General features: G+C 38.4%; 1 protein-coding gene across 1 annotated transcript in view; it reads left to right on the top strand.

Annotated features, from left to right (window-relative positions):
- HECW2 (HECT, C2 and WW domain containing E3 ubiquitin protein ligase 2) overlaps nt 1–16,073 on the top strand; it is a 114,315-nt gene that overhangs the window by 53,361 nt on the left and 44,881 nt on the right. The window contains exons 6-11 of the mRNA XM_050899757.1: nt 1,764–1,906; nt 5,453–5,553; nt 7,116–8,444; nt 9,779–9,874; nt 13,872–14,022; nt 14,391–14,494. Of these exons, the coding sequence (XP_050755714.1) occupies nt 1,764–1,906; nt 5,453–5,553; nt 7,116–8,444; nt 9,779–9,874; nt 13,872–14,022; nt 14,391–14,494 (1,924 nt within the window). The remainder of the gene's footprint in view (nt 1–1,763; nt 1,907–5,452; nt 5,554–7,115; nt 8,445–9,778; nt 9,875–13,871; nt 14,023–14,390; nt 14,495–16,073) is intronic.

Below are 16,073 nucleotides of genomic sequence, written 5' to 3'. Positions count from 1 at the left end.
ACTGGAAAATTGAGTGGGCTTTGGAAAATGTTCCCACAAATCATAATCAAACCAAACAAGCAGTAAAGCAGAACAGAGCAGGGCCAGCATTAGCACTGCTCTGGGGTGCTTCGTTGTGGGAAAGACTGTAGATGTGTGGAAGTCTTAAAATCTTAAAAAAATCAGAGTTCTAATCTCTAAATTGATTCTTCATCTTCCTGCCTGTCCATCCATCTATGCAGTAGATAGAAAGAAAATCTACTCTTATTTTTCCCCTTTTTTCTCCTCCAGTTCTCCTTGGTTTTGAAGCTTACTAGAAAAGTGATAATGTTCACTGGTCCACATGTTGTATCAGCTTGCTTTAACTGCTGTGTCTTCCCTGTAGCAATGCTCTGACAACAGTAGCTTATGATCCCATTACATATGCTGTCCTAGTGGTGCAGAATTGATCCTGTTTTACATCTATTCCTTCCTGCAAAATAATTTGCGATTTTATAGCAAACTGAGAGTGACAAATTTTTAAGTTCTGTTTATCACAGGAACCCAGCTCTGACAGTTGCCCAGCATGAGGAAGTGTTTTTATTCCTGACCCAATTTAATTGCTGTTTTTGAATATATTTGGCTGATGTCTACAGCTGAACTGAAGAGTTGTTCCTTCGTTTGTTCCTTGTTCAATACATCTTTAGCTATCTAGCCAGATGTGTATTAGGCATTGTACTCAGGTTGCGATTTGCTCAGAGGTCTTAAAGATGGCAGATAGTAAAAGTGTAACCAGATGACTTTGGCTTTTCTGAGTAGGTTATACCATACTTTTTTGGTTTTCTATTTGAAATATCTTAAAATCTAGAGGAAAAATAAAAATCTTTGGTTCCTAAGCTTACTTTCCTAAGGGAATTTGTTATCACACTGTGTGTATGTGTGTGCGTCTGCCAACATGCCTGCTTGTATATTGGCCCTGTACCACTTCTGAATCTTTTGGCTATCCTCAGGCAGACTTGAAGGAGCAGCACAGATCTCAAAGATGAAGTATTCATGAACTACATGAAAATTGATGCTAGGTTGAAGAGAGTAACTGTTGATAGTGTTCCCTCATAGGGAAAGGTGGAAGAATGATCTTACCAGACATCAAGAAATCTTTTATAAATTAGCACCATGTTGTTTAAAGGCCCCAAGTGCAGAAAAAGGTTCTGTTGGAGCTTGCTGAGAGGATTTGTGAACTTTGGGGCAAAAATCTATAGAAAATTCTCCTCCTTTAGTTACAGTGCTCCTGAAAATACTGTATACACATTGCCCTTTTGACTTCCTGTCATGCATACAGAAAATTAATGCAAAGCATGGTGTTGGAAGGGAAGTTCACTAAGCACAGCTTAGAATGAGACACTTTCCTCCTTCCTCCTGCGTTGAGCTGGCTACTCTTCTGTAAGCTGATAGAGTACAGCAAGGATTCCTTCTCATTTTGCTTTGTACTACCCAAATTGAAGCAAGCAGTAGGATACATTGCTTTCTCCTTTCTGACGCAGACCATGAAAGTGCTTTTATCCAGTGCAGTTTCTTACTGAGCAATTATTTTCAAGGAATAGTAAAAGGGTATGGGTTTCCTGAGAGGCTAGTTACATATGCAAAAATACAGTGGTTAATAAATTGTGTTGACATTATTTTGCAATATGGAAACTGCTGTCATGAATCATTGCTTTCGGAGTTCACTGCACGCTAGTAGTAATTATGTACATACTTTCTGAATAAAGGTGTATTGATGTGGTATCAAATATGTTCTTTCCTTCCAGAAATATTCTTTTGTTGCACTTCTAACAGATGTCCTGGAAATTGAGGTTAAAGACAAATTTGCCAAGAGTCGTCCAATCATCAAGCGCTTTCTTGGGAAGTTAACCATACCAGTTCAGAGACTATTGGAGAGACATGCAATTGGGTAAATTAATACATTCTTAATGCTAACATCTGTTGATCAGGGAGGCTCAGCATCTAGGATGCTGGTGCAGAGCAGCCTTTCTGGCTTACTGGCACAGACCAGCAAATTTCTACTGCATCTGCAGTAAGAAATTTAGTAGGAATCTTAATAGCCTTATTGCCTGACTGGAAGATGTCAGTGTTTCTAACCCTGTTCTGAATGCATGTACCCACGTTTGTGTATATGTGTGTCTATAATTTGTTTTCAGCTTAATTTCTTTGTGCAAAAAATGTTACCGTTGCAAAAAACATTACACTCTGGCTAGCTAGTCAAGAAGCAAGGCATTATCACAATAATACATGATTGTGTGCAAATTTTTTAGAAGAAGCAGATTTCATTATTTCACTGCTTTTACAGTTCAAGTATTTTTAATGGTCAGTTTAATAATCAGAGATTTAATATCTGTTCAGCTAATTGGCCAAAACTGCAAGGCTGTGACTTCTTGTTTTTCAGAGTGCTGGTGGTACTACGCAATTAAAATTGCCTTTTGCTATGAATAGCGCACTGATGGGACTCCAAATTCACCTGTTGTGCTATTTTTAAAAAATTCTGTTCGTTTTTTGATAGCTAACTGTTCTAGTATAAAGGTGCAAGTCACGTAGAAACTTTTAAGATGTTTTATAGTTCATGATGGTTACTGGAGGGGACGATAGCATAGTCAAGTGGATGATCCAACGAGGCTTTCGTACAACCATATGCCCTGAGAAGAGTCTGAGACTTGGTAATTAGGCACTGTGATACATTGCAGGTGTGAAGCAAATGGCTGGAGGTCTGCAAGAGATGCAGCAGTGTGTGCAAAAATATAATTTTACATTTAAGACAGAGCAGTAATTGTAGAGTATATTATTTTGTTAACATCTTTTTACATATATATGCTATATTTGACAAATTAGAAAAAATAATTCCTTGAAAGACAATGGGAGGAACTGAATTATTCAAGTGTGTTTTGTATAGGACCTAACTCAAAGTCTGCTGAAGTTAATGTGTCTCCATTAACTTTAGAAGGCCAGTGGATGAGGCCCATGAAGAATGATGGTGAAATAAAATGCATATATTCTTCCCTGAAAGTTTAAGGGCATGGCAGTATCATCACACTTTTGCACAAAAAGCAGGATATAAATGACTGGCCTCCTTTTTCACAGATATTCCCATCAAAGTAACAAGTTGCATAAATGGAGAAAATCAAATTCAATTTGAAAACAGTTTTCAGCTTTGTTTCCAAAGTGGTGGTTACACTGGTAAGTAAAGTAAGAATAAAATTGTAAAAGTAGCTTAAAATTTTGATGATGTCTTCTGATAGAGAATTTATTAAAAAAAAAAAAAAAAAAAGCCTGCCCATTTGTTTTGTATTGGCATCCAAGAGCACTTCAGGTGTATATACAATCTAACTTTTCTAAGAAATGCTTCATCTTTGAGTTTCAACAAAGTGTGATAAGTTGAGCAAGCAGCTTTTTCTAATAAATTTGCACACTGCTATACACTCAAAGATAGCACCATGATACAGACTGGTTTCAAAACCTAGTTCAGGGTATTCATTTCCATGCTAAACCCCAAAACGTTTTTCTGCTCTGGGATTCCTAGTGCTGTGAGGTCTGGAAATTACTCGTTTGCTGTGTTCATCAGTTCTCATCTATGTTTTTTCAAACCAGTATTCTGGAAGACATTTCCTGTTTTCTTCTCCATACTTCAGTTTTGTATATTTGATATATCAAACCTTTTTAGGAAAGGAAGGGCTGTATAATAAATATGTAGCAAGAATATAGGTAAGTATTCAGTTTGGGTTTGCCATACTGCTGTTAGAACTGACATTAAATCAGTTTTGCTTCTTCATCTGTAACTTATTTGTCCATTTACAGTTTTTGCATGCCAATCAGTTGTCAGGGTTCCTTTTTCCTAGACGTTGTAAAGACAGACAACACTTCACCGGAAGTTTTGCGAAGTAAAGGAGTGGTTAATACAGACACGAAGTAGAAATGTACCAAACGTACAATCAACTGCTAATTCTCTTGTATTTTGTTTTTGGTCAAGCAACTAAAACAGCTTCACTTTCTTCTTCATTTTGGTGATGTCAAGGACAATTGAAATCCTCTACTGGTTTAACACGTGAACTTGAAAAATCACATGAACAAAGTGCAAGGACTTACAGTGCACCATATGCTTAACTTGCCCTTCCCTGTGTTAATGATCAGTAATGAATGAAAAAGTGAAGTCCAGAACCAGCCCCTTTTAGACAGACTGAACTCAAATTCTGCCCAACTTTTAGCTGTCGTCATAGCTCACAAGTTTGCCTAATGAAATGGCCAGTGGCTTTAAATTTCATGGAAAATATGATAAATGAGCATGAGAATCATCTAGTATTGATTTGACTTAATACAGAGGAGACATTATCCATGCCGTGGCTTTCTCTACTGTCAAGTGGCCTAGAGTAATATAAACCTTACGTAAAAGCTGTGGAAACCTCACATGGCAATCTTCTGAGGATACCCCCAAGTCTAACTGAAGAATTGTAGTTGGAGTACAGAGTGATGAATCTGTGACAGACCCTGGAGACACTGCTATAGTAATTTGATGCACTGCAGCCTATAGATCAACGTGGGGAGGCTGCTTTGCCTTACGTTGTCTACTCAGGACATTTTTTGCCAGAAGTTAATGTTTGGATGCAAAGTGCTGCAGCTTATTTCAGTAATGACCTTGCATTTGTTTTAGTCTGTCACTCATATTGCAGTACGAGTGCTCCCAGTAAAGGAGAGGTGTTTATACCAATATAAATTTATTTGCATAAATAACAACAATTTCCTATGGAGGTCTTTAGTAGCTCCCTCCTCTCCCTTCAGCTGTCCGAGCTGTGCTGAGGGGGGCTGGGGCTGTGAATTCTGGCTGTGCCTAATAAGAATGTATAGCCTAGGATCTGATCCTAAGTCTCAAGCTGATACAAATGCTTAATCAAGTCTGAGTCCCACTGAATTCAATAACTCTTAAGAATGTATTTGAAGTTAAATCCAAGCATTAATAGCTTTTCTAAATAGGAATGCAGAAGTGCTTTATTGAATGAGAACTAAAATGTGAAGAAACTATCTGGGAATTTTGTATATAGCAAAAACCACAAGGGGGCAGAAGGTTTTAAAAAATGAGAAGTTTTGTTAATTATAAAACATATTTTGGGTTGGGGGAAGGAGGAGGTTAGGGGAAAAGGATCCTTTGCTGTTTGATTTCTTTAGGACTTAAGAAGAGATTTAGAGATGTATAAGAATTGCTGGGGCACAATCTGTATTTGGAAATGATCAAAAGTAGTTTTTTAGGCTGTTTTATCTGTTAACTAAAGGTATTTTATGCCATTGTTGGTGTTTGTGCTTTTCCATACAAGCCAGAGTATGTGGCTTAATTTTAAGATTGTAATAGAAATTACCTTCTATCACGCTTTTATCTGATAAGAGGCTCTGATACAAAATACTGGAAAAATAAAACCAGTTAAATTTAAAAAAAAAAACAGTATCTTTGTTTTTGCAGAGACCAGGTTCTCAGCTATAATCTTGGCAGAAGGCTCCCAGCTGATCATGTAAGTGGATATCTCCAATTCAAAGTGGAAATCACATCTTCTGTTCATGAAGGTGAGAATTTGTCAATGATCTGGATCTGCAGATAGTTGTATGGAGAGAGTTTCTATGTATTTCTATTTCTAGGATTTTCTGTGATAATATACTTTCTGATTTGTGTACAGTGCCTCTATTATAGATTTTTTTTTTCTATTGGGATTCAAAGTTTAGATATGTCAGGTACTGCTTTGGAGATGGTAATTCCAAAACGCCAACACTTACTGTATTGTTTTCCTATTTTGTTAGCTAGATTTTAAATGAATCTGCTTATGATTCTCATTTTACGGGATAGATTGGGTAGTCAAATTCATTGTTTCTCTTCACTCTGTAACATTTTTGCTCTGTGTCCTGGTTAAACCATGACACTCTGTAACACCTTTGACTGAGATAAGCAGTTGCAAGTAAGATTCCACCTGTGTTCTCCTCCTCTGCTAGTGTACATGCAGATCACTCTGTCCTGTCCTCCTTTCACAGGACTCTGTCCTGCTTAGAACCAAGAATATCTGTTATGGTTATGAGAATACATGCTTCCATTAGGCAATTCTTTTATTTGCCTTTTTTCCTGTTCTGAAGGCAACTAGCAGAACACAGCTGGTACAGTTAGATGTTTACCACATCATATGTGTCTATTTACATGTTTATGATCTTAGATTCTCCTTCATTAGACTTGGTATAATCTTTTTGGTAGTGAGATATTGCTCTTTTAACTTGATACAACCTTCTTGCCTTTTTTGTAGCCATGTAGTCCTTTATCTCATTAATATTTCTGCTCTGTCACCATTAAAAAAATGCTTCTGTCTTCAGTGCTGTTTATTGCCAGGCACTCTAGTTCACTGACTTCACTGTTAGGTTTCTTGCAGATGTGTACAGATACTTACAGCTGGATTATTCAACTCTGTGCCTGTTTAATTTCCATGTGGGGAGTTACCATCTCATCTCTCAAATGAGATGGCTTATTTTCATTTCCCTTTTATGTGTATTACCATAGCATGCCTAATATCTCATGAACTTTACTTAAGTAGATTTCCATTCTTTACAGTGGAAAGTCCTATAAATTAACGCAAAATAAATGTTGTGTATAGAATTTGATATCTATACAACTTGTGATTCCTCATGTGATCTCAGATGCTGGTTTGCAAGCTGCTAGGGGTGTAATGACAACCGGTATCAGTGACTGGCTTTGTGTAAATCCTACTTTTGGGTATGAGAGAGATGCTGTAGAAAACTTGTTCCTTGGTTGTGAGGCTGGTTTTACTGACAGTTTGGCAAGATGCTTGGCAGTGCTCTGTCTTTTGAAAGCAAAATGGAAGTCCTTTGAAGTCATACTTCACACCCCTTAAATTTTCTGTATCCTACAAAATAGTATAGACTTATACAGAGAAAATTCTGTAACTGCTGTTATAATGCTGTAGATGCCTCTATTGTTTTAAGTGTATTTTCTTCCCTTAGTTGTCTGATTGAAATAAGCAAACATCTTGAAAGATGTGTATTTTTATATCACTTTGTGATGCAGACAAAGTAGAATGAACTGTCTGTTGCTGCATTGTGTTTCACATTCAGTCTTTGTGTCTCTGCAGATGCTTCTCCAGAAACAGTTGGCACTTTGCTAGGAGTGCACTCTGTAAATGGAGACTTGGGGAGCCCCTCCGATGATGAGGACATGCCAGCAGGACATCACGATACATCCACAGTGTGTTCCAATGGTCCAGTCCTCGAGGAATCTTCTGGAGAAGCAATCCTGAGACACCCTTTAAGGACTAGTACAACTCTGGAAACGGACCAGGATGAGTTGACCTCTGGTGGTTCAAGATCATCACCTACCAGAGGTCGCCAGGACTCACTAAATGACTATCTGGATGCAATAGAACACAATAATCATACCAGACCTGGGACGTCTGCCTGTGGTGAGCGTCCACGTGGAGCCTCCCCAAAACTGAGGAGTAGCTTCCCTACTGACACAAGACTTAATGCTATGCTTCACATTGACTCAGATGAAGAGGAGCATGAGCTACATCAAGACCTGGGTTTTGCGTCTTCCTTGGAAGACGATGGTGGTTTAGTAATGCTTAATGGTGCTACAAGAAGTGTTGAAAGAAATGGTTTAAGTTACTCATCAGATCAGGTAATGCAAGGCTCTGCAGAGAATGAAAACATTTCAGCCTCTGAAGCTCCTTTGCCATCAGCTGATGACCAGCAAGAGACCCTCCCAGAGCTTCCACCATCACAGTTAGCAGGAGGTGAAAGCCTGCAAGGTTCTCAAAGTGAAGCACCAGCAGACCAGGCTGGCAGGGAGTCGTGTGCTGCTCAGGAGGCAGAGCAGCCTCCTAGCAGTGCGGACGCAGGAGCTGCCGCTGCTGGGAGTAGAAGGGGCGTTAGTGAAACGGAATCCATTGATCAAGGGTCTGAACCTTCCCAGATGTCATCAGAAACCGAGCAGAGTGATCCTGCTCGCACGGAAAGCGTCAGTGAGGCTAGTACCCGGCCAGAAGGGGAGAGTGATGTGGAAGGGGCAGACAGCTCTTGCAACGAAAGCGTGACTGTGCGACGTTCGTCAGTTGAAATGCGGTGTTCTTTTGAAAGTGCCAGATTTCCTGAGACTCCAGCCTTTTCTTCTCAGGAGGAGGAAGAGGGAGCTTGTGCCACTGATGCAGCTAGAATTGAGCCAGGTGCTGAAACACAGGAGTCTGCAAGTACTTCTGGTTCTCTACCTGCAGTACAGTTACCTCAGGAGGAAGTACAGGAGGCTGAGGCAGGTGAATTACAAGACCAAGAGGAAGCAGAAGAAATCTGGCAAAGAAGAAGCCTGCAGGCAGCAGCTGCCAATAGCCAGTCTCAGGATGAAGAAACTGAAGGAGCGCAAGCAGCTTGTGAGGGTGCCACAGCACAGGTTGAAGGAGCTACTGGAGGTAACAACTGCAGGAGGCACTTTCTGAAGTGACCTTTCTGCAGCCAGTATAAATTATTTTAAAAAATAACATCTGAAATAAAGATCTTCATTTCTTCATTTCATTATCTTTCAAGATATTTTTTTGTTGTTCCTTTGAGATTTATTCCCTTCTTCAAGAGACTCTTGGGGTTTTTTATTTAACAAAAAATCAAACCTGAAATATCCAAGACATGTTTATTTTGAAGTTGGATATATTTTAATTCTTGAGAGAGTAGTGAGGAGGATGAAGAGGAGGAAAGAATTCTACAATATTACCCTGCTCACTAATCAAAGTGGTAATGAGGGGGGAGAAAAATCCCAAACCTATGAAATGCAAACTAGAATTTATATTTGGGTCTTTTTTTTTTGCATGTTTATATATTAGCATTAAAACATAAGGGTAATCAAACGAAAGGAAAAAAAAATAGTTTTTTAGTCACACTTCAGGCTGTTTATCTTCCCTTTCCCAGTTCCTTATCTGTATAGACACATCCTAGCACAGCTGGAACCATGGGAGGAGAGGAATGTGTTACTCAAATTAACACTGTAAAACACTTACTGATTGTAAAATTATTTTAACAGTTGAGAATTTTGTGTCTTACTAAAATCACTGAAAGTAGAAATGTGTCCCTAACAGATTGTTTCCAAGCACATTTCATGATGGATTATCCATTCAATTTCTTCAGGGATTGAAGTGGATCTAATGACGTGGGTTTCTGAATGCGTCTTTTTCATAACATTGCAAAAGTTTTGGGGTCTATTCATTTCTTCTCTTCATAAACAGCTTTTTGATTTGGAAAGAATAATTTTGGTATTTATTTCAAATACTGTCAATACTTTATTTTACAGCATTTTCTAGACATTTGGGACTCTTTTTTTATTAGGTGTCAAGTTGCACTATATTTTGCAGATCAGTGTGGCTGCAGCAAGGAAGGTCAATGGACAGTTTCGCCTCCCACTCTTACAGCAAGGTTTCTGTGGGGGCCAGGTGGAGCTTTGTCCTTGTCCCTTGCTGGGATATGGCTCAGGCACACGCTGTTGTTTCTGTGCTTTGGCTTCTGCTGGTCACAGGTGGATGTGGCACATCCCAAGAGGTGACATTTTCAGGACCAGGACTGCAGCTCATCCCGGAGAAATCACTTACCTAGAACTGTAGACATAACTTACTTTGCTCAAAAAAATAGATGACTATTAAATATATCCTAAAATATCGTAGTCCTGCGGAAGCTGTAGCACGTCTTGTTCACTTTAGAGGCAACTCTAGGGCTTCCCCACATTGACTGAAAAAATAATTTGTGGGCATTTTGATTCCAGGTTCTCAAGCCAATGGCCATCAGCCCTTGAGGTCGCTGCCTTCAGTACGTCAGGATGTTAGCCGCTACCAGAGAGTGGATGAGGCTCTACCACCAAGTGAGGTTCTTCATACTTTAATTGGGGGATAGGCTGCCTGGATCTTGTTACTGAGATCTCATTACATTTCTTTTTTAAATGAGAGAACTGAGAATGAACAGCTGAGAAGTTCTAAGTGAGGAGTGATTATGATGAAGTCTAGTGCTGTTTTGTAAAAGGCATTGTGCTCAGTCTGCAAACTATCAGGATGTGTTATGATAATTACACCTGGTGTGTACAGACTTGCTAAGTGACATTTGCGGAGAAGTAGAAAGGCATGGTGCTGCCTTTTCAGTATGCAGTGCACATGGGTAGGGAGGTGAGGTGATGTGCACAAGGGTAGGGAGGTGATATGCTATATGAGGCACTTGGAGGGAAAGATGTCAAGCACTCTGAAATCTCTGAATACTTCTTGTATGGTGATGATTTACAAAGAAATATATAACATCTTTAATCTCTGGAGATTATGTGAAAAGTGTCTGTGTTTTCCTTGCATTTTTTGAGGCAGTGTGAAGACTTTTTGAAGTAAAATAAACCTGGGTATTAAGCAACAGTTAGATGAGCCTAAATTGACAGATAAATTGTAATTTCTCTAATGCATATGAAAAATACATTGCTCCCAATTGTTGGACTGATTCACTTGCTTAAACTCGGGGCAGTGAAAATCTGTTTAGTATTAGATATTTAAAGAAAGGAGAAAGGACCAAAAAAAAGCTACACAGCTAATAGGCAAACATTACTTTAAAACAAAAAAGGAAAAAAAAAGTTAAATTCAGACACACTAAAGTCTGTGGCAAAGCTCTATTACTTTTAAAGGAGTCAGGAATTCAGGTATTTAGTGTAAAATGAATAGATCCTTATTTCACAGTACCGAATGGGACTGTGTTTGCTCTGTAATTGGAGAGGATAACTGGAAGGAGCCTGATAGCAGAACACAGATATAACTGTGTATTGGAAAGCCAGGGTGATGAGAAGATTTTACTCCCTGCTGCTTCTGTTATAATCACTGCATATAACAAATCAGTCCTGCATGCAGATCCTAAAGTTAATTAACTGCCACCTCAACAAACCAGTATTATTTTTTACAAAATTGTGCCTGGGAGACGTATATTTCAGTTGCATTTTTATCACTTTTCATACTGAAAAAGACAAAGAACATTACGGGAAATACTCAGAGATCAGTGTAATAAATAAGAAACGCATAGAGATAGCTTTTATAGTACCATGCTTTATACATAGATTGCCTTTTGTGTTTCAGAAGCAAACTATACACTATAATAACTACTTGGTAAAACTATTGGAATGTTAATGGAAAAGGTTTGGCTGTGTGGTATTCTAACACTTCTGACATTTGCTGGGATTTTTACACAGTCATGTATGGGCATGCATATACACATTGCCCCTTTACAATGAAAGCCCAATGCAATCTTTATGTAGTTCATTCATTTGCTAATGTGAATAAGATCTTAAATACTAATTGTTGCTTAGATTCAGTTTTTCTCTCCAAACCCCTGCTTTTGGATGTGTAACAGTTTTAATATTTTAATAGTGAAAAAATACAGAAAACATTCAGAATACGATTTAGTGTTATAAACTGTAATTTCTTTGTAGGGTTGTATTCTATTTGTTGTTTCACCAGAATCTGAAACTAAGAAAGAAAAACAGGTGTATTTGTTTCAGTTGTGTGTAGGTTAAGTTAAAGAACAAGAGAAAGAATTGAAGTATTTATCTAGTATTTCTGCCTATAACATGGAACATTATGCTCCAATTCGTACATTCCTGGGGAAAAATCAACAATTAAGCTTGACCACACAACCTTGATGAATTACGATTTTGCAATTCAGCAAGCTGTTATTTGTAACACATTTAACTAACAACGATTTGACTAACGGAAGATATCCTTGTCCATCACAACACTGATGCAGGTGCTTTACTTTAGAAGCCATTGCCCAAGTGTTTAAACTTGTGTATTTAAAATTGAATGCAGGCAAAAATGCTTTTCTTCTGCAAGACCACATTACAGAAATGGTGACTGTGTGTCAGAACTGGACAGATAATCACCACGAGAGAAATCTCAACTATTGTACAGTGGTTTAGAGTTTGACATTTAAGCAGAATAATGAATTCACAAATTTAAACTGGTGTGGTTTGTTTTTTTTTTTCCCAATGAACAATTCTGTCCTTCCTGGAATACTTCCATGTTTTGTTTTGTTTACAAACTCTGGTTAAAAATTTTGAGTATTTTTATTTCATCAGAAGACACTACTTTTTTGAAATGGGACCTTTGCACAGGAACATCTGTTTCAATCATTTTTTTCTTTTTAAAAAATGGAAATGTTTTTCAGAGAATGTTGAAATGTTTCAGTTTTGCTTTTTTGAGATTTTTTTTTTAAATAACTTTCAAGTGTGTTATATTTTGAATATCAAATACAGTGATTACGCCATAAGCTTTGCATTGATGTAATTTTATTTATTTTGAACTTGTATTTTAAATTTACAGTATAATACAAAATTTTGAATTTTTTCCCTGGAATTGAAATTTGTTCCTTAAACAGTTCTCTTTATTCCTATCCTATTGTGCTGCTTTTTCTTTTCTTCCGCTGAGCTTACTTTCTGACATAGCTCTTGTTCACACTAGAAATGCTTTAAACACTCATAGGCTGTTTTGATTACGCATCATAAAGATAGAAGAGTAATTTGCATTGTGGCCAGCTAAAATACTCAGCTGTTGTGCAGAGATGACACAATGAGTTTATGTCAAAACCTGCCTTTCCTCCCTCTTTGAGTCAACTCAGGCCCTGCAGTGTAATGCGGTGAGCCACTTGGCTGCCTCCAAGAGTTGACAGAAGTCATAGTACGCATACAGTAACAAAGCCTGAGGTTTTAAGGCTGTCAGTATTAAATACTTTACAGTAGAATTTAGTTCTCCTTCTCTGCTGTCAAGACATTTTTATGCCTTCTTTCCTTGTGGAGTGGCAGTCATTTAGGATTGGTTGCTTGCCAGTGGTTTTTAAAATGTTACTGCAGTGACTGATGTTTTCACCTAGACTTGCAATATAGAAAGTCTCTTGTAGAAACCTTCTGAGCTCTCAAAGACTTTTTCAACTGACAAGCTAAATGGTTTGCACGTTTTCTGCAGTTGCTAGTGTCTTGGTATCTTGCTCATTTTATAAGCAGTTATTAGGCAGACAGTGTTTCTGACCCAAAAAGCTTATGAACTGAGGCCTAGGTGTTGTGATGCACCTGGTTTCTGCTGAGCACTGAGAAGCCAGATGTGGTTGGGGAAAGGTCCCAGTGCATTCATCTCTGCTCTCCTGGTGTGTCTCCATGGTCTAGACTTCTAACACAGCTTATGTTGCAAAACCAGTGGACAGCATTATAATTACAGCTTGCACAAGAAGTTGAATTTGCTGTGATATTTGCATAATTGGCAATTCTGGAACATGCATTTAGTATATGAAGGAGTTTTATTGTTATAATTGTCCATCTTTTCTGGCAGGTCTGCTTACCTTTAACATAGGTCCATGTAAACCCAGGGAGAGCACTGGTGTCTATTTTATTACTGTTACTATTAGCTGGGGAAAAACAATGACAGGTGTCAAGCTTTGCAAGGTTTTTGGTACTTATCCATTGGCCTTTTGCACTGGAATAAGCCTCAGAGATTGGATCTTGAATTACTTCAGTCCAAGAGAATTAGACTAAGTGTCCTGATCCTGATACTTCCCCCCCCCAGGACAATTACTGATTAGTGAGAAATAGAATAGCAAAAGGAATAGAAATTATTAGATATGGATTCCACAGAACCTTACCTACAGTGGGGAATTTTATTTATGGGATAAAATAGGGAAAAGCCGTGTCTCTTAACCCTTCAGTAAGAAAGTTCTGTGCTGAAGTCATCCTGTAAAAGAGAAATAGAAACTTGAAACAGTAGATTCAGTTACAAAAGTGACAGAGCTAAAATAAAGAAATAAATAAACCCCAAGCCCTCCATAGTTTACAGTATTTTATTGCTACTTAGACTGGGAGGCTCGAATTGACAGCCACGGACGGATTTTTTATGTGGACCATGTGAACAGGACAACAACGTGGCAGCGACCCACAGCCCCCCCAGCCCCACAGATTCTCCAGAGGTCAAACTCCATACAGCAAATGGAACAGCTGAATCGCCGGTAAGAATTACCCTTGTTGTTTGTGAATTGTGTGCTTGCAAAACTGCATTCACCATTGTAAGACTGAGTATGAAGACAGGGTCACAGTTGCTGCCACAGCTGGCCATATGTATTTATTTTTATGTGGCTGTCCCTTTTAATTTGCGTGTGGGCTTCTAGGGCTTTTGTATTCCACCTGTGTTCATAAGCTATGTGGCTAAAAAAACCCCTGATAATGGTTTTCAGAAATTCAAAAGGCTATTAATGCAGAAATTGGAGGTCAGTGTATATTAACCTACATGTCAGAAAGGACGGGCAAGCTCCCTCGGAGCCAGAATTGGATCGTAGTTACCATATACTATATATGAAGTCCAGTTTTCTAACCCTAGGTACCAGAGCATCCGAAGAACAATGACTAACGACAGGCCTGAAGAGCATACAAATGCCGTGGATGGAGCTGGAGAGGAAACTGACTTTCACCATTCTAATGCAGGTTAAAAAAAAAAAAAAGAATCTTTTTCCCCCTCTCTAAAGGGAGCACTCATCTCATAGATGATTTAATGAGAGTGACATAAGGCAGAACGTAACTTCTGCCCCTGAAAGTCTGGGTGAAAATGAAACCAGTTGTTTCCATTGCTGTGTAGTTTTTGAAGATTATGGCTCAGCCTGTTCAATGAAGAGATGAATGTGAGATTCAGAGCATTTTTCTGTCAGAACCTGACTGGGTAAAAATATAGGCAGGACATTTGCAGTGAAAAAGTATAAAATTGTGTGGTCTGGGTTACAAATATTTTGAATCTGCTACTGCATTTTGAAATGGTAGAATATAGGACTAGAAAGGACTTTGGGCAGTCATTGGCTTCATCTCTGTGCTGAAGATAGATAGGATGAGCTGTACCTAAGCCATACTTGGCAAATGCTATCTCATGTGTTCTTATAACATGTTCTCCAGTTGATGGACATTCTGTAACTTTTTAGACAGCCTACTCATATTGTTTCTCTTATATTCTTAAATCTGTTACTTCCTAGTCTTTCCTCGTGGCTTGTGTTTTTAGGTCTCCAGTTATTTTGTTGGCCTACTCAGGATTGTCTTCAGTTGGTCTGCAGCTCCTGAGGAGTATTTCAGAAAATTATATAAAGTTATGACTGCTGTACTGAAGAGATTGTGGAAATGTCATGTGTCTTACATACAACACTCCTTGTACATTCCTGCATAATTATTTAATTATTACTTTTTTTCTGGTAGTTTGACACTAACCACCAGTGTTCAGTCTTTGATCTGCTAAAATCAGGTCCAGACCCCTGTTTGCGGATCTTTGGCACAGATGTCTGTTTTTCATCTGGTGTTTGTGCAGTTGATTATCCCTACCTGCACACAGGTCTTTGCACTTTTCTAATGTGTCACTATGGTTTTGAATCTTGTCCATCCTGCTGTCCAAGTACTGCAGCATCTACTAGTTGGAGCAAGTTCTGTCCTCTCTATCCAGTCATTAATAGAAATAATGAATAGGACCAGACCCAGACAGATCTCAGTGAAACATCACTTGGTGTACTCTTTTAGTTTGACATAAATCATAACTGCTCTTCAGTACATTTTTGCAAACTGCTGCATACCCCTCTCCAGGTGGTTTCATCTGTTTCAGGTAATTTTCTCCCCCAACATGATTCTGAAGAGTATCATGTAAACAGTATTAAAGGCCTTATTAACACCAAAATATGGGGCCTTTACACCACTCGAGTAGTAAAAAATAACTTCATTAGTTTGCTATGATTCATTCTTCAGAAATCCTGGTTATTTCTGTTTCTCTACCTTGCTGTCTTCTCGTTGCTTTAAGTAGTTTGACAATTCATGTGTCTGTCTGAGAACAGAAAATGTCAACTCATCTATAGTTTCCTTCATCCTTTTTTTACCTATCCTTAAAAAGGGATATAATATTTATCCCTTTTCTTTTCTTCTGAGAACTCCTTCAGACCTCTGAAATAACCACCAATGTCTCAGAGATTGCTTCACCTAGTTTCCTAAGTGTGTTAGAGTGCACTTCATCAAGCCCAAAGGGTTTGAAAACATCTGA

The sequence above is a fragment of the Gymnogyps californianus genome, chromosome 7, assembly GCF_018139145.2.
Source record: "Gymnogyps californianus isolate 813 chromosome 7, ASM1813914v2, whole genome shotgun sequence".
Lineage (NCBI taxonomy): Eukaryota > Metazoa > Chordata > Aves > Accipitriformes > Cathartidae > Gymnogyps > Gymnogyps californianus.
This window is presented reverse-complemented; position numbering and strand designations above follow the sequence as displayed.